Here is a 19,092-nt window from a genome sequence, read left to right on the forward strand (position 1 = left end):
ATTCATAACCTGCCCAAGAGTGTCTCCTTTTGACATGACACGTCACATATATCCTATGATTCTGCTAACTATCATTCAGAATCTTTCGTGGATTTATGAAGCACTTTTCTTAATCAGTATTTCAAGAATCTTATATGTGACCGCCAATGGGGCCCTACTTTTAATTTCGTTGTGTGAATTTGGATGATTTTTACGATCCTCCGAATGAGCAAAGCGCTGAATAAACCTTTTAAATAGGACTAATTATTGTTATTTTTCTATAGCTTTCAATGCTCTCGTGGAGGACAATCCCCTGTTAGAGATTTCAAACCATCACGGACACACCGCTTACATTAAGTGGCTAAGACACACACAAGACGTTGCATTCATGATAGTCACCAATGATAAATTAAGACGCAAGCTGCTGACGTGTGCAAAACATCTTGAGGTTGGTTAACTTGTTTGTTTTTCATTGTTGCTGTTGTTGTTTAACTTGTTTACGGAATAACAGAATCCGAGCTAACATCTGACACAGCAAACGATTCAATTGTCAGCAACCTAAAACTCACGGCTGTTTTGTTCATTTTACAGTCTAGTCTGGAAGTAGATAACCTTCCATAAGCATTTATGGTTGTATTTATGTAATGTATTGTCGTATCCATTTACAAGATTTGGTTCAAGTTTAATCAAAATGCTCTCAGGTGAATCGTTTTAATCCCATATTGCAACACATTCTTGTAGTATGGGTGTATCAGTGTTATGCTTATAAGTAGGGTTCCAAGGGTCAGATACGTACCGTAATTGTTAGGATATTTGTCTCGGGAGGTCATTGAGGTCAACTGAATAAAGATTGTTGCACAAAGGTTAAGTTTTGGTTAATGTTTTGGGTTATGGGTAGGGGTATTGGTTGGATACGGCTGGGTTCAGGTTTGCCCAAGTTCACACAGCCCAACCGTACCTAACCAACACCCCCACCCATAACCAAGCTTTAAAGTTTGGGGTGGGAAGGTAAGTGTTGTGGTGTCATTAGGATATGAGTGGGGTTTTTCATATATCAAGGTAGCCATTGGTCATCTGAGGTCAATTTAGTAAATATTGTTGCAGTTTCATGAAACTTGGTACTTCTACTTGAATAATATAGAAATTTAATTTGTTTCAAGGTCATTCTTATGTCTTCAGGGGTCATCTGAGGTCAAAATAGTAAAGATTGTGGGCTTTTTACTACAATTGGTACTTCTATATACTTGAAATTTGGAAATATTGAATTTTCATGAAATTTGGTACATCTACTTGAAAAATATGGCTATTTTATTAAGGTCATCAGGGGTCATCTGAGGCCAAATTAGTAAATAATTATTGTTGGATTTTCAAATGTTCCAGGTGATCGCGAAAGTAGGCTCATAGTTCAAGAACCGCCTTGTTTCATTTCACTAAATTCATTAATAATACCAATATTTTACCCCAAATACCAAAAGAATGTACAAATTTCAAACCCTTGTCAATTTCATGTTTTCTTAATCTAGAAATACAATGAGAGCCTTGACATCAATCGCAACATTCGTTCAAAGGACGCCCTTGCGCATTTGGAGAATTTTAGACAAGATCTCGAGTTCAATCGGAAGAGATTTGACGATACCGATAAATATTTAGTGCGGCTCTTTGATGGTGAGTAAGTCGGCTAATTATTTTATAACTTTCGGCCGAAGCCAGGCAAAGCCCAATAGTGCCCAGAGGCTGCTACATCAAAGGGATGCCAACCGACTATGACAGGGACCGGGATTTGGGAAGAGGTCTGATTTAGATGCAGGAGGAAAACCCGGAGAAAAATCTAGGAGGACGAACATGGATCGGCAACCAAATTGACTTGTGTCAACGTGAGGAATTGAACCCGGGCCTTGTTGATGAGAGGCGAGCGAGAATTAACTCGCCCTCCCAATAGTGCAGGATCCAATAATAATAATAATAATAATAAGGAAGAGAAGTAATTCATTGGTAGAGCACCTGCGCAGTCACCTTCGGAGTCTTATTTCACCCTTATACAGATGAGCACTCCATTATAATGCCTCTTTGAAGGTGTCTTGGGAAGTATTTCTTGCATTGCATATCTGCTTGTCTTGGGTAGGCATCAATTGATTCCCTGAGGTCTCTGGACTTAGGACCAGACTCTGGTGGGTTAAACCGGTTTTAAGTGCGCACAACCCTCCCGCTTCCCTCAGAGCATATTCCAGTGCTGACATGAACTCCATCAGCCGAAATGATCCCGAGCACCTGCATACATGCAGCGAGCTCAAAAGGACATCCTCAGACGTTGTGTCCACGAAGCAGGAATCTCTGAGGTCTCTGGACTTAGGACCAGACTCTGGTAAACCGGTTTTGAGAGCGCACAACCGTCACGCTTCCCTCAGAGATAGATTTAATTAAACCATCATCAGAGATCACCAGCGCGGTTATCTTCGGAGTCTAATTTCACCCTTCTTAAGATGAGCACTCCTGGTGTATTTCTCTCTTGGAAGATGACAAAATTGGAAAAATCACCTTGTTGCGGTCTAACTAACACACGAACAAAATCAGCTTGTTACACTAGCAAGTGCCACACCGTTGCAACGGTCCACCCGAGGTGATATAAGGCAGCAGGCAGGACTAGTGTACAGCTATGAAAAGTGTCGTTGAGGAATATTTATAAGTATCATTTGGCATATTTAGGTCTGAGTGACTTGTGCTGGTTCGTCTTCTTTATCTTCACATGGAGACGGTTTCCAGCTTTGAATCAGGTCTATCTGTCGGAATGCTTTGCTTTGACGGCATAACCATATCACATAGCTGGTTCTGAGTGCGGTTTTAGAAGCCACATCCGTGATGCTACGTCTCTTTCCACTTGGTACTCCGAGAGCAGCGATGCATTTTGTCAGCGATGTGTTGTAAATACCTCTGCTTCCAATTTCGGCTACAAGATCTTGGTATTTGCTTTTCTTTCTTGCATTGGCATTTGACAGGTTTTCTTCCATTGGGACTGTAAGCTCAATGATGATAACTGTTTTGGTCCTTTCAGAATAGATTGTAATATCAGGACGTCTTGCAGTCTCTGTGATTATGGAAGGAAATACTACTTGCTTATGTTCCTCATCCATCAGAAATTCCCAGTCATTGGCCTTCTGTAAGAGTTTTGTTGAATCCCTTTTTGGAAGAGGCAGTGCTGGATTCCGGTAGGTTACACCATCTGCAGTGCGGAATTTGATAGTAGTCATATAGTGGGTATCTTCTGGAGGGGTGTACGACTTCTGATTTGCATCTTCAATGAAGGGCATTATGCCATTTGCTACAGCTTTCAGTGTCTGATCATGTCTCCAGTTGTATCTACCACTCTGCAGAGAATAGTTACATCCATTTAAGATATGGAATAGAGTGCAGTTATTATGATGACATAAATGGCAGGATCCGAGGTTGGTCTTTCCCCAGAGTCTCAAATTAGCTGGTGATGGAAGTTGGTCGTGGATGGCATTGACATGGAAAGATATGAGCTCTGGTGTCCATACATAAAGGAGCTTCTTCCAAGATGTATCTACTTGCATGGCAGAGTCCCATCTGAGCCATTGTCCTTGTTTGGCGCAGCCATAGATGTACACAAGCATGTCATCTTCATCTACATCTTTTACCAGACTAGTGAGGCATTTCCTGTGTTCTTGGGGTTACATGTCTCTTAACAGTTTCTGGTTCTTTTTGAAACCAAGGCCTGCTCTGTCTGTTTGACCTCTGCACATCTCATTCAGTATCAGATGTCGCTCTCTTTGTTCAAGTTCTCTGACACCGTTCCACCTTGATTGATTTGCTTTTCTTTGTAGGCAGTCTTCGTAGAGAGTCTGTGTTTTTCCATCTATAGAATACTTGTTGAGATGGTGCTTGGTGACTTCATGCATTTTACAGAAGTGGTGAGTCTTTTAAGGTGAAGCCCATACTTCTTCCTGCTTCTGTATAGAGCACTGTTGGTGGTACATCGGCTTATTCCTGCCCATCTTTTCAAGTATTTGGTGCAGGTAGCTTCCAAGCCCTCGATGTATGTAATTGGGAAGTTGTAGATGGTAAACTCCCATGTCAGTTTGGGTAGGATTGAATTATTATATATCCACATCTTCATGATTCCATTGAGTAGGCTTTTGTCCGTCTTTTTCAGCATGTTTGTTAGTTTCTGCTTTACATACTCTCTGATTTCCTTATCTTTCAGATAAGCTTGCCGAGGAATCGCATGGGTTGGTCGTAGATATTTGCAATCTCTTCTTCATCTATTGTCAACTTTGGATGGTATGCCACATATTGGGTTTTATGCTGAGACGAATATTAGTCTCAGGTTTTATGTCACTCTTGCTTTTGTTTCTTATTTGAAACAAATCTCTTCATGGCATGGGATCGACATTTGCTTGGCTTTGCCTTCATTGATCGAGTCCACCTCAGGAATAATAATAATAATAATAATAATAATAATAATAATAATAATAATAATAATAATAATAATAATAATAATAGTAATAGTAATAGTAATAATAATAATAATAATAATAATAATAATAATAATAATAATAATAATGTAACTTTTCTGCCGGGGCGAGAGGGGCTTGGTAGAAGGAATGAATCACACAAGAAGTGAGACTGTCTTGACAACTAGGCTTTTATGTTTGTCTGGTAGCTGTACTGGTATTATTTCTTCAACATCATATCAGGGAGGGTCCCTTAAACCTGTATGTTGACCGCATGTGAGAGAATACTGCTGGACTTAGCAGGGATCAGTCCCGTGAAGGGTGCGCTGGCAGAGGTGGCCAAGTTATTAGCCAGAGCCGGCCCGCTACTACCAATCAAGCCAGTACGGCGACTAGTGTCGTAACTATACTTCTACCAATCAAGCCGGTAGTAGGCGGCTAGTGTAGTTGAAGTATATTCTGCCAGTACATCTGTACTATGGGCCGCCAGGTCCAAACTGAACACTGAACATGAGCAACTTATTGTATTTATACTATTTGGGAGGTGACGTGGCACTTGATCATTATGCTGACTTTGAACGATTAAGATATCATTATGCTGACTTTGCACGATTAAGAGAGGATGCTAGTCACATGTTGATCAAGTGCAAGCTCATGGCTATCACATGTTGGTCAAGAGATACATACAAGTCCAAGGTGGCTAGTAGTTCAACGCCCTGGCAAGGCTTGGAGTTCAAGGAATGTAGCATGGTCACTCAGTTACTCAAGTCACGATCTGTGTAGGCCTATACCAGGATGTAGGGTCGTTACAATAATAATGATGATAATAATAATATTAATAATAATTTATTTGTTTTATTACTCTATTTTGGTTATGTTATTTCATTTTTAATGTGGCACTTCACAGAATCTATTTAAGAATGCCTGCTCTATAATCATGTTAATACCAATAACATATTATTCCCGTGCGTTTCATTAATGCAGAAAAGAGAAATCGTCTACAGGAAATAAGCAACGACCCAGCCAATCCCAATCCAGTTCTCATGAAGTTAGAAGCAGTACTCAAGAAAGCTTTCACCCCATTGGTCCGCACCGGATTGAAGCGCGGAATTCTATTTGCAAAGACTAGGTCATATACTGCTGCTCTCAAGAGGTGGATTGAAGAAACAGACGATTTGAAATTTCTGAGACCTGGATTTTTAACAGGCACCGGCAATGCTGGTGATCGTGGTGCGTACTTAATTAAGAAATAAGTCAATGTGCGTAAAAAAATGATTTCGGGTTCTTTCCACTGAGCAAAGTTTCACAATCTTTTTGAGAAATGTGATTCCAGAAACTGGTAAGACATTAGAAAGATCCACCGTTTCTTTTGCCGCATTTTAATTACCACTGTAGTCGGGTATTTACGGGTGTACCTGTGTACTTCCACTCAACTGTGTAGCTCGTTACACTATAACACAGTTAAGGGTACACGATTTTTATTATCTAAATCAATATATCATTGAAAAATAACACTTTGATGTTTTGCAAAAGTTCATTCTACAAATCATATACTTTGAAAACTTGTTTGATTTATTGTTGTTAATGAGTTATGTACGTGTTACAAATGTGTTGTTGTTTCAGCCTTCTTTACATAACTCAAGAACCACAGGACCTACAAAAGTATATCTGTGATATTTGAATTATTCTACACACTCGCTATGGAATGATCAGTGTAATTTTTTTCCAATGTAAATTTTATCATGGAATTAAAATCTTGCAGTGCAAAGACGTGTGTCACTGCACTATCCGCGGTCTCAAAAGACATTTCACAAAGAGGGATGGCCGAACTTGCACAAGTTCTCGCCCACTATCATGCACAGCCACCGCCGCCACCCACCCACTCACGCACGTGTATACAAAGGTACTCTTTTTATTGCACTCTCGTCTCAAAAGCTCTCAAACACTCTATTTAGTTTCAGAAATACGAATGACACAAAGTCAGCAGATAGATCTCCTCTCTAGATTTCGTGAAGGCAATCACCAGCTAATCGTAGCGACGTCTATTGCTCAGGAAGGGTTGGATGTCGCATCATGCAATGTGGTTGTACGATATAACCACACAACGAATATAGTGGGACGAATTCAGACTAAAGGTAATTCTTAATCTTCTTTTTCTCTGATTGCAACTTCATCTTTCATGTTTTTTGCCATTTTTATGATAAAATCAGGGAAGAGAACACTCTTAGAAAAAAATGCAACTTAGACCTTTTTATACAGCACCACAAGCAATGAAACATTTAGGGAGGGCGGGTTAGTGTAGTGGTCTTCTCACTCGCTTCCCAGCAAACACAAAAACGTTTTAAAAACGTTTTAAATAAGTTATATTTTGGCTTTTGGTTTAGGTAAAAACGTTTTAATAACATTAAAATGTCGGGTTATATAAAGGTCAAGATAACGTTTTAAAACGTTTTGTATGAAAACACACTACAACAATATTTTTAAATGTTTTCAAAAAATGTTATTGTAAACTACTTTTGCAAATCTTTTTGCCAAATATTGTGTCAATACTTAAATAACATTATGTTAAAATATTTGAACCAAGCAAACACTGAAATGTTCTTAAAATGTTTTTTCAAAACCTTTTAATAACATTTAAATGTCGGGTTATATAAAGGTCATGAAAACGTTTTTAAAACGTTATTGAAAATATTTTGGGCAAACATTTTTCGCAAAATATTTTTTCAACCCCAAAATAACATTCTGTTTAGAATGTTTTGTATCAAGTTTTCAAGAATGTTTTTGGAATGATATTAAAACGTTTTTATACCCTTTATATAACCCGACATTTAAACGTTTTCTGTAAAACATTTTGTTTGCTGAGTAGTAGATTATTAAAAAATTATTTTTAAGGTTATGAAAACGTTTTATACTCTTAATATACCCTTTATATAACCCGACATTTAAACGTTTTCTGACAACATTTTATAACCTTGTGCGAATGATATCGAAAACGTTTTGTGTTTGCTGGGTTCTCACCGCTGTGGCCGGGGTTCAATTCCCCGCGGCGCCACATGTGAGTTTGGTTGCCGATCCATGCTCGTCCTCGCAGGTTTTTCTCCGGGTGCTCCGGTTTTCCTCCTGCATCTAAAATCGGACTTCTTTCCATATCCCTGTCCCGTCATATCCGGATGGCATCCCTTGAATTTAGTAGCCTCTGAGCACTATTGGGATTAGCCTGGCTTCGGCCGAATGTTATAAATAAATGAAACGGTTCTATAAAGAAACCTTAAAAAGTTAGTCATTGATATACCTGGCACCAATTAATAAATCTGTCCTGGCACCAATTAACAAATATAGATTATTATTCCTGTGTTTCACGACTACTGCAATCGTAATACGGTGTACCGAAATCTTCTTAGCAGCATGCATACTTCACTCTCAGAAAAAAGTTGCAACTTAAAACCTATTTTTTGTCCCTTAAAGGTGAACCTCATTGAAAATAAAGTTATATATCAATGGAAAGCTTATGATGTCAGGAAGCAGAAAAGAATATTTTTATTTGCATAGCGTACCAGGCTAGACATAATCTCCATGCAAAGATTGGATATTGGCACCCCCCCTAAATTACAAAACGAAATCGTTCAAATTGGGCGCTTTCGTTGATGACGTCAGCCCAGGGACACACAGTTACTTCCGGGTTTGATTGTAAACACAATGTCCGTGTATTACTGTGGCATGCATCGGGCCAATTCAGTCATTGTCAACTTTACATGAAAAATATCTTCAATAAAATAAGAATTACATGAAGGAAATATCATGATCAAATCAAGAATGAAGTTCCTGAATAAAGTGTGGGGATTTAAAAATGTGCTGGCCGGGGTGATTTGGGATAGGCCAAGCCATCCACGATATGCATAGGGAATATTACAGTAAAGCACGAAGAGCGAAGATTCGCCGAATGAAAACAGATTGCAAAAAATAACTGCTAGTGCTACCAGTTCAGATCGTCACACCAAGTTGAGATGAACTTATCACAATGAGAAAATGAAGGAATAGAATAAGGTACATGTACAGGATTTTTTAATTATTTCTTAGCTTTACAACCGGTCATGTATGATAGGCGAACTTGTATATAGATACATACGGGATTAGCTCAGTGACTGACTGAGTCTCACTACGCCGAGTGTTCAGTATCCGCGACTGTACTGTACTTGCAGACAGAATGACCGATTTGATATTCACATTCTGATATTTCCAACTTATTGCTACTTCATCAGCAAAATTTATTCCTGTAAATGTTCCAAATATAAGGGAACGATTGATCAAATCTGCTGAAACACCCCATGAAACCACAGATATATGGAACACACAACGCAAGTGCTGCCGGCGGACGAAGCCCCGAAGCGAGTCGCTGTGTTTGTGCATATCCGTCCCTGCAATTTCTTCAGCAATTTACGCATCGTGTTCGGTAATCCATAAAACATGAATGTTTCACTTTTTCAGTACCGTACACGGATTGTACTATCATTAAAGAATCGTGACACAAGTGACAATGTTTTAATTTTATTCAGATTTCCATTTAATAACGGTCTACTAAGCCTAAATTGTATTTATTTTATCATAAAGTATCTGCCCGAGTATCTGTTTCTTTCAATCGTGATTGTGTGGAAAGAATGTATTACCATGATTACCGCAATGCGCTAAATATGAAAACCTTTATATGGGCTGGATTTGACGAAATCGGCGGTTCTTTATTAATTTTTTGATTACTGCAAGACGATATTTTTTTAAATCGGATATTTTAAAATGAATCAAGAATAGGGAATGTCACAAACAAGTATTTAATTTGTTATTCGATCATGTTTATTCAGTCCATGACATGAACGGTACTCGGTAGCAGCAAGCATTTGCGCATGGGATTGATCCCAGCGCGAAATTCAAACTCAATTACCCAGTTATACCCAGCCAGTTATGACTGATTTTGTCAAAAATTTACGGAAAATTTATGTGTTGACAATAATTCTATTATTTCTAATATATATAGAAGGAACCAGCAACTTGAAGATTCCTCTAATTTCAAGCTTTATCATGTTTATTGTGAAAATCAGACTTGCCGGGCAGCTTGCAAAGTACAGGAAGCAAGTCTTGTTTACGTGTTTTCGAAGGTACACAAGGTCATAGACGATTGATTTGGGTGCTTTTGGGCGCCTTAAAAAGACCAAAAATTCATTCATTTTTTAATTTTTCAGCTTTATTGGCCATCAAAAAATCGGAAAAAATAATTTCTAGTATCCTGACATCATAAGCTTTTCATTGATATATAACTTTATTTTCAATGAGGTTCACCTTTAAGCAATGTTTAAGTTGTATAAATGACCTTAAAAAGTTCTATAAAGAACCTTACAGATTTAAATAGGCCGAGGGACTTTCTGATTAGTTAATTCAGGGACTCATCACAAAGGGTTAAGAAAGGTAAGGTGTTAACCCTTTTTGGTTAAAATCATTTTCTTGGCTAAGAAACCTTTTTTGTTCTACTTAGAACCTTTTAAAGGTTCTTTCCCTTTAAGGGTTCTTTCTTAATGGATCCTTAAAGGTTCGTTAAGCTTTTAACCTTAAAAGGTTCTATACAGAACCATTTTCTTGGCTAAACTTAGATCCCCAAAGAACCCATGGAAAACCAATGGAGTTCTTTGTAGAACCAAAAATGTTCTTAAGCGATATAGGCCTATACGTTTGAGTTTTTCAGAAAGATTACCGTGGTATGGATCTCAGTAAAAGTATGATGCATGTAACGCACATCTGTATAATCATTTCAGGCAGGAACCGTGCCAAAGATAGCGTATACTACCTAGTAGTAGATGAAGGCCTCAAGCTAAGGGATAAAGAGATGATGAATCGCATTGGAGAGAAGACCATGATGAATGCTACAAAAAAGGTCCAAAAACTTTTGCATGAAAGCCCACAAGCTGTCCGTAAAAAGGTTAGAGTAATTTTAATCCATTTCTGTTTGACCTATATTTCGTTTTCGTCTTTTCCTTGTATTTTGTTTCTTGTACATTATTTCGTTCATTTATATCTGTGTTTCGTCTTCCCTTCCTTCTTCCCTTTATCCTTTCTTAGTCGTGTTATTCCGGAGTTGTTGTTTTTTTCATTCAGACTGACACTTATTTCTTAATTTGCTTCTCTCTGTTTCATTCTTTCATTGGTTTTTATACCCGCATGCGAAGCATGGACGGGTATATTGCCATCCTATGGTTATACCCGCATGCGAAGCATGGACGGGTATATTGTTATCCTTATACCCGCATGCGAAGCATGGACGGGTATATTGTTATCCTGTGGTTTCTTCTCCTTCTTCTTCTCCTTCTCCATCAAACACATCATTCTGTCAAGGCTAGCGCTAAAACTACAAAGGCCCTGGGGCCCATATGTGGTACACTTATGGGCCCTACCCCGTAGAAGTGCCTTTTGCCCATCTTGGCCCCAGAGGTCAAAGGTCACGGGCCCCAGGGGCCCAAATGTGAAAATACAAAGCACGCCGTTTCTCATCAAATGAAGCAGCCTCAGGGCCCTGAGTTGGTACACTGATAGCCCTTGGGGCACTCTATATTTACAAATATACAAGAGCCCCATATGTTATATATTATGGGCCCCAGGGGCCCAAATGTTAAAATATGGTGCAACAGATTGACAAGCCTAGCTCTATAAGTATAAGATGACTAGGGCTCATATGTGGCATATGTATGGGCCCTAAGTTGTAGATGTGCCTTTTGCCCATTTTGGCCCCATATGTATAAGGCTAGGGGCCCCAGGGGCCTAAATGTTAAAACAAAGGGCCGACCGTTTCTCAGCAAATAAAGTAGCTACAGGGTTCAGATTTGGTACATAGATAGGTCTTTAGTATTATATTGTCATATGTATATATAACCCCCATATGTCTCATAATATGGGCCCCAGGGCCCCAAAAGCTAAAACATAGGGCCGGCCGTTACTCAGTAAATAAAGCAGCTACAATGCCCAGCTTGAGTTTTCTGATAGTACTTGAGAATTATACTTCAACATATGTACATGAGCCCCATAAGTCAAATATTATTGGCCCCAGGGCCCCAAATGTTAAAACAAAGGGCCGGCCGTTTCTTATCAAATAAAGCAGCTTCAGGGTTCAGAGTTTGTACACAGATTGCACCTGAGAATTATGTAGTTATATGTACATATGAGCCCCATATGTCACATAATATGGGTCCAGGGCCCAAAACGCTAAAACAGGGCCGGCAGTAAATAAAGCAGCTACATTATTGGAAATACCAGCGGGAAGCGTTAAGGCTGTTCCAGTTAAATTACATACCCATTGGCTGTTCCATTTAATTTACATACTCCCTCTGAAATGCCCCCCCCAAAGGCTGTTCCGTTTAATTTACATACTCCCTCTGAAATGGCTGTTCCATTTAATTTACATACTCCCTCTGGAATAGTTTCCCCCTGAATCATATTGCATAGCCTCACTGTGAGTAAGAGAGACTGACAACAGCAACCTATGGAGAGTAAGAGAGACGACTCCCCTGGGAGGGGACTTTTTACAATTTCTTTATTTTAAGTGCTACGACAGTGCAACCTACATTCAATTAAAGCTTGTGACTTTCACTTTTTACACATTTTCTGCCCAATAGGGTGACTTTTTACAATTTCTTTATTTTAAGTTCTCAGCAAATAAGGACTGTAAGTTTGGGTACACCGATAACATGCGGGTATAGCCGTATTTGTGTACAAATATATAGCCTTCTAGTTATACCCGCATGCAATAGCATGCAGGGTATCTTCCCATCCTTTGGTTTCTTCTCCTCCTTTTCCTCCTCCATCAAACACATCATTCTGTCAAGGCTAGCGCTAAAACTACAAAGGCCCTGGGGCCCATATGTGGTACACTTATGGGCCTTACCCCGTAGAAGTGCCTTTTGCCCATCTTGGCCCCAGAGGTCAAAGGTCACGGGCCCCTGGGGCCCAAATGTGAAAATACAAAGCACGCCATTTCTCATCAAATGAAGCAGCCTCAGGGCCCTGAGTTGGTACACTGATAGCCCTAGGGGTACTCTATATTTACAAATATACATAGCCCCATATGATATATATTATGGGCCCCAGGGGCCCAAATGTTAAAATATGGTGCAACAGATTGACAAGCCTAGCTCTAAAAGTACAAGATCACTAGGGCTCATATGTGGCATATGTATGGGCCCTAAGTTGTAGATGTGCCTTTTGCCCATTTTGGCCCCAGATGTACAAGGCTGGGGGCCCCAGGGGCCCAAATTTTAAAACAAAGGGCCGGCCATTTCTCAACAAATAAAGTAGCTACAGGGTTCAGATTTGGTACACAGATAGGTCTTTAGCATTATATTGTCATATGTATATTTAATCCCCATATGTCACATAATATGGGTCCCAGGGCCCCAAACGCTAAAACATAGGGCCGGTCGTTACTCAGTAAATAAAGCAGCTACAATGCCCAGCTTGAGTCTACTGATAGTACTTGAGAATCATACTTCAACATATGTACATGAGCCCCATAAGTCATATATATTGGGCCCCAGGGCCCCAAATGTTAAAACAAAGGGCCGGCCGTTTCTCATCATATAAAGCAGCTTTATGGCTCAGAGTTGGTACACAGTTTGCACCTGAGAACTACATTGTTATATGTACATATGAGCCCCATATATCACATAATATTGGCCCCAGGGCCCCAAACGCTAAAACATAGGGCCGGCCGTTACTCAGTAAATAAAGTAGCTACAGTGGCCAGCTTGAGTCTACTGATAGCACTAGGAAATTATACTTCAACATAATTATGTACATGGGCCTGATAAGTCCAATATTATGGGCCCCAGGGCCCCAAATGTTAAAACAAAGGGCGGGCCGTTTCTCATCAAATAAGGCAGCTTCCGGGCTCAGAATTTGTACACAGATAGCACCTGAGAATTATATTGTTACTAACACCCACACACCCATCCACCCCACACACGGAGGACTAAACAGACAGATCGTATGATATCATAATTGGAAATACCAGCGTGATGCGTTAAGGCTGTTCCAGTTAAATTACATACCCATTGGCGGTTCCATTTAATTTACATACTCCCTCTGAAATGGCCCCAAAAAAGGCTGTTCCGTTTAATTTACATACTCCCTCTGAAATGGCTGTTCCGTTTAATTTACATACTCCCTCTGGAATAGTTTCCCCTGAATCATATTGCATAGCCTCACTGTGAGTAAGAGAGACTGACAACAGCACCCTATGGAGAATAAGAGGGACGACTCCCCTGGGAGGGAACTTTTTACAATATATTTATTTTAAGTGCTACGACAGTGCAACCTACATTCAATTAAAGCTTGTGACTTGGACTTTCACTTTTTACACATACAATTTCTTTATTTTAAGGCCTCAGCAAATAAGGACTGTAAGTCTGGGTACACCGATAACATGCGGGTATAGCCGTATTTGTGTACAAATATATAGCCTTCTAGTTTGGTTTCTTCTCCTTCTTCTCCTTCTCCTTCTCCATCAAACACCTCATTCTGTCAAGGCTAGCGCTAAAACTACAAAGGCCCTGGGGCCCATATGTGGTACACTTATGGGCCCTACCCCATGTAGAAGTGCCTTTTGCCCATCTTGGCCCCAGAGGTCAAAGGTCACGGCCCCAGGGGCCCAAATGTGAAAATACAAAGCACGCCGTTTCTCATCAAATGAAGCAGCCTCAGGGCCCTCAGTTGGTACACTGATAGCCCTAGGGGCACTCTATATTTACAAATATACAAGAGCCCCATATGTTATATATTATGGGCCCCAGGGGCCCAAATGTTACAATATGGTGCAACAGATTGACAAGCCTAGCTCTAAAAGTACAAGATCACTAGGGCTCATACATGGCATATGTATTGGCCCTAAGTTGTAGATGTGCCTTTTGCCCGTTTTGGCCCCAGATTTACAAGGCTAGGGGCCCCAGGGGCCAAAATGTTAAAACAAAGGGCCGGCCGTTTCTCAGCAAATAAAGTAGCTACAGGGTTCAGATTTGGTACACAGGTAGGTCTTTAGTATTATATTGTCAAATGTATGTATAACCCCCATATGTCACATAATATGGGCCCCAAGGCCCCAAACGCTAAAACATAGGGCCGGCCGTTACTCAGTAAATAAAGCAGCTACAATGCCCAGCTTGAGTTTACTGATAGCACTTGAGAATTATACTTCAACATATGTACATGAGCCTCATAAGTAAAAAAATATGGGCCCCAGGGCCCCACATGTTAAAACAAAGGGCCGGCCGTTTCTCATCAATTAAAGCAGCTTTAGGACTCAGAGTTTGTACACAGATTGCACCTGAGAATTACATTGTTATATGTACATATGAGCCCCATATAGCACATAATATGGGCCCCAGGGCCCAAATGCTAAAACATAGGGCCAGCCATTACTCAGTAAATAAAGCAGCTACAGGGTTCAGATTTGGTACACAGATAGGTCTTTAGTATTATATTGTCGTATGTATATATAATCCCCATATGTCACATAATATGGGCCCCAGGGCCCCAAACGCTAAAACATAGGGCCGGCCGTTACTCAGTAAATAAAGCAGCTACAATGCCCAGCTTGAGTCTACTGATAGCACTTGAGAATCATACTTTAACATATGTACATGAGCCCCATAAGTCATATATATTGGGCCCCAAATGTTAAAACAAAGGGCCGGCCGTTTCTCATCAAAGAAAGCAGCTTCCGGGCTCAGAATATGTACACAGATAGCACCTGAGAAGTATATTGTTACTAACACCCACACACCCATCCACCCCACACACGTAGGACTAAACAGACAGATCGTATTATCATAATTGGAAATACCAGCGTGAAGCGTTAAGGCTGTTCCAGTTAAATTACATACCCATTGGCTGTTCCATTTAATTTACATACTCCCTCTGAAATGGCCCCCCAAAAGGCTGTTCCGTATAATTAACATACTCTCTCTGAAATGGCTGTTCCATTTAATATACATGCTCCCTCTGGAATAGTTTGCCCTGAGTCATATTGCATAGCCTCACTGTGAGTAAGAGAGACTGACAACAGCACCCTATGGAGAATAAGAGAGACGACTCCCTGTGAGGGGACTTTTTACAATTTCTTTATTTTAAGGGCTACGCCAGTGCAACCTACATTCAATTATAGCTTGTGACTTGGACTTTCACTTCTTACATATTTTCTGCCCAATTGGGCGACTTTTTACAATTTTTTTATTTTAAGTCCTCAGCAAATAAGGACTGTAAGTTTGGGTACATGCGGGTATAGCTGTATTTGTGTACAAATATATAGCCTTCTAGTTTCTTCTCCTCCTCCTCCTTCTCCCATCAAACACAACATTCTGTCAAGGCTAGCGCTAAAACTACAAGGGCCCCAGGTCCCATATGTGGTACACTTATGGGCCCTACCCCGTAGAAGTGCCTTTTGCCCATCTTGGCCCCAGAGGTCAAAGGTCACGGGCCCCAGGGGCCCAAATGTGAAAATACAAAGCACGCCGTTTCTCATCAAATGAAGCAGCCTCAGGGCCCTGAGTTGGTACACTGATAGCCCTAGGGGTACTCTATATTTACAAATATACAAGAGCCCCATATGTTATATATTATGGGCCCCAGGGGCCCAAATGTTAAAATATGGTGCAACGGATTGACAAGCCTAGCTCTATAAGTATAAGATGACTAGGGCTCATATGTGGCATATGTATGGGCCCTAAGTTGTAGATGTGCCTTTTGCCCATTTTGGCCCCATATGTACAAGGCTAGGGGCCCCAGGGGCCTAAATGTTAATACAAAGGGCCGGCCGTTTCTCAGCAAATAAAGCAGCTACAGGGTTCGTATTTGGTACACAGATAGGTCTTTAGTATTATATCGTCATATATATATATAACCCCCATATGTCACATAATATGGGCCCCAGGGCCCCAAAAGCTAAAACATAGGGCCGGCCGTTACTCAGTAAATAAACCAGCTACAATGCCCAGCTTGAGTTTTCTGATAGTACTTGAGAATTATACTTCAACATATGTACATGAGCCCCATAAGTCAAATATTATGGGCCCAGGGCCCCAAATGTTAAAACAAAGGGCCGGCCGTTTCTCATCAAATAAAGCAGCTTCAGGGCTCAGAGTTTGTACACAGATTGCACCTGAGAATTATATAGTTATATGTACATATGAGCCCCATATGTCACATAATATGGGCCCAGGGCCCCAAACGCTAAAACATAGGGCCGGCCGTTACTCAGTAAATAAAGCAGCTACAGTGCCCAGCTTGAGTCTACTGATAGCACTTATTATTATAGAATTATACTTCAACATAATTATGTACATGGGCCTCATAAGTCAAATATTATGGGCCCCAGGGCAAAGGGCAGGCCGTTTCTCATCAAAGAAAGCAGTTTCCGGGCTCAGAATTTGTACATAGATAGCACCTGAGAATTATATTGTTACTAACACCCACACACCCATCCACCCCACACATAGGACTAAACAGACAGATCGTATTATATCATAATTGGAAATACCAGCGTGAAGCGTTAAGGCTGTTCCAGTTAAATTACATACGCATTGGCTGTTCCATTTAATTTACATACTCCCTCTCTAATGGCCCCAAATAGGCTGTTCCGTTTAATTTACATACTCCCTCTGAAATGGCTGTTCCATTTAATTTACATACTCCCTCTGGAATAGTTTTCCCCTAATCATATTGCATAGCCTCACTGTGAATAAGAGAGCCTATTACCCATTGGCTGTTCCATTTAATTTACATACTCCCTCTGAAATGGCCCCAAAAAAGCTGTTCCGTTTAATTTCCCGACGCTCTCTCGATTTGGTGTGTTCAACGCTTTACATACTCCCTCTGGAATAGTTTCCCCTAATCATATTGCATAGCCTCACTGTGAGTAAGAGAGACTGACAACAGCACCCAATGGAGAGTAAGAGAGACGACTCCCCTGGGAGGGGACTTTTTACAATTTCTTTATTTTAAGTGCTACGGCAGTGCAACCTACATTCAATTAAAGCTTGTGACTTGGACTTTCACTTTTTACACATTTTCTGCCCAATTGGGCGACTTTTTACAATTTCTTTATTTTAAGTCCTCAGCAAATAAGGACTGTAAGTTTGGGTACACCGATAACATGCGGGTATAGCCGTATTTGTGTACAAATATATAGCCTTCTAGTCTTGTCTTACGTTCGTTCGTTTTTGTTTCTTGCTGATTCCATTTTAGCCTAAATTCGTTTTTCTGTTTAGTATCTCCGCTTGTTTTGTGCTTTGTTTGATATTGACGTTGCTGTTGATTGTTGTTATACCCGCATGCGAAGCATGGACGGGTATATTGCCATCCTGTGGTTATACCCGCATGCGAAGCATGGACGGGTATATTGTTATCCTGTGGATTCTTCTCCTCCTCCTCCTTTTCCTCCTCCTTCTCCTCCATCAAACACATCATTCTGTCAAGGCTAGCGCTAAAACTACAAAGGCCCTGGGGTCCATATGTGGTACACTTATGGGCCCTACCCCGTAGAAGTGCCTTTTGCCCATTTTGGCCCCAGAGGTCAAAGGTCACGGGCCCCAGGGGCCCAAATGTGAAAATACAAAGCACGCCATTTCTCATCAAATGAAGCAGCCTCAGGGCCCTGAGTTGGGACACTGATATCCCTAGGGGTACTCTATATTTACAAATATACAAGAACCTCATATGTTATATATTATGGGCCCCAGGGGCCCAAATGTTAAAATATGGTGCAACAGATTGACAAGCCTAGCTCTAAAAGTACAAGATCACTAGGGCTCATATGTGGCATATGTATGGGCCCTAAGTTGTAGATGTGCCTTTTGCTCATTTTGGCCCCAGATGTACAAGGCTGGGGCCCCAGGGCCCTAATGTTAAAACAAAGGGCCGGCCGTTTCTCAGCAAATAAAGTAGCTACAGGGTTCAGATTTGGTACACAGATAGGTCTTTTAGTATTATATTGTCATATGTATATATGAACCCCATATGTCACATAATATGGGCCCCAGGGCCCCAAACGCTAAAACATAGGGCCGGCCGTTACTCAGTAAATAAAGCAGCTACAATGCCCAGCTTGAGTCTACTGATAGCACTTGCGAATCATACTTTAACATATGTACATGAGCCCCATAAGTCATATATATTGGGCCCCAGGGCCCCAAATGTTAAAACAAAGGGCCGGCTGTTTCTCATCATATAAAGCAGCTTTATGGCTCAGAGTTTGTACACAGATTGCACCTGAGAATTACATTGTTATATGTACATATGAGCCCCATATATCACATAATATTGGCCCCAGGCCCCAAACGCTAAAACATAGGGCCGGCCGTTACTCAGTAAATAATGTAGCTACAGTGGCCAGCTTGAGTCTACTGATAGCGCTAGAGAATTATACTTCAACATAATTATGTACATGGGCCTCATAAGTCAAATATTATGAGCCCCAGGGCCCCAAATGTTAAAAGAAAGGGCGGGCCGTTTCTCATCAAAGAAAGCAGCTTCCGGGCTCAGAATATGTACACAGATAGCACCTGAGAATTATATTGTTACTAACACCCATACACCCATCCACCCCACACACGTAGGACTA

At 40.7% G+C, this 19,092-nt stretch overlaps 1 protein-coding gene across 2 annotated transcripts in view; it reads left to right on the forward strand.

The window, feature by feature from the left end:
- LOC140162600 (antiviral innate immune response receptor RIG-I-like) overlaps positions 1-19,092 on the forward strand; it is a 35,546-nt gene that overhangs the window by 10,661 nt on the left and 5,793 nt on the right. For both annotated transcript variants that reach the window (XM_072185865.1, XM_072185864.1), the window contains exons 7-11: positions 264-427; positions 1,503-1,644; positions 5,433-5,678; positions 6,404-6,583; positions 10,247-10,410. In XM_072185865.1, coding sequence (XP_072041966.1) covers positions 264-427; positions 1,503-1,644; positions 5,433-5,678; positions 6,404-6,583; positions 10,247-10,410 — 896 coding nt within the window. The remainder of the gene's footprint in view (positions 1-263; positions 428-1,502; positions 1,645-5,432; positions 5,679-6,403; positions 6,584-10,246; positions 10,411-19,092) is intronic.

The sequence above is a fragment of the Amphiura filiformis genome, chromosome 10 (assembly GCF_039555335.1).
Source record: "Amphiura filiformis chromosome 10, Afil_fr2py, whole genome shotgun sequence".
NCBI classification, from domain to species: Eukaryota; Metazoa; Echinodermata; class Ophiuroidea; order Amphilepidida; family Amphiuridae; genus Amphiura; species Amphiura filiformis.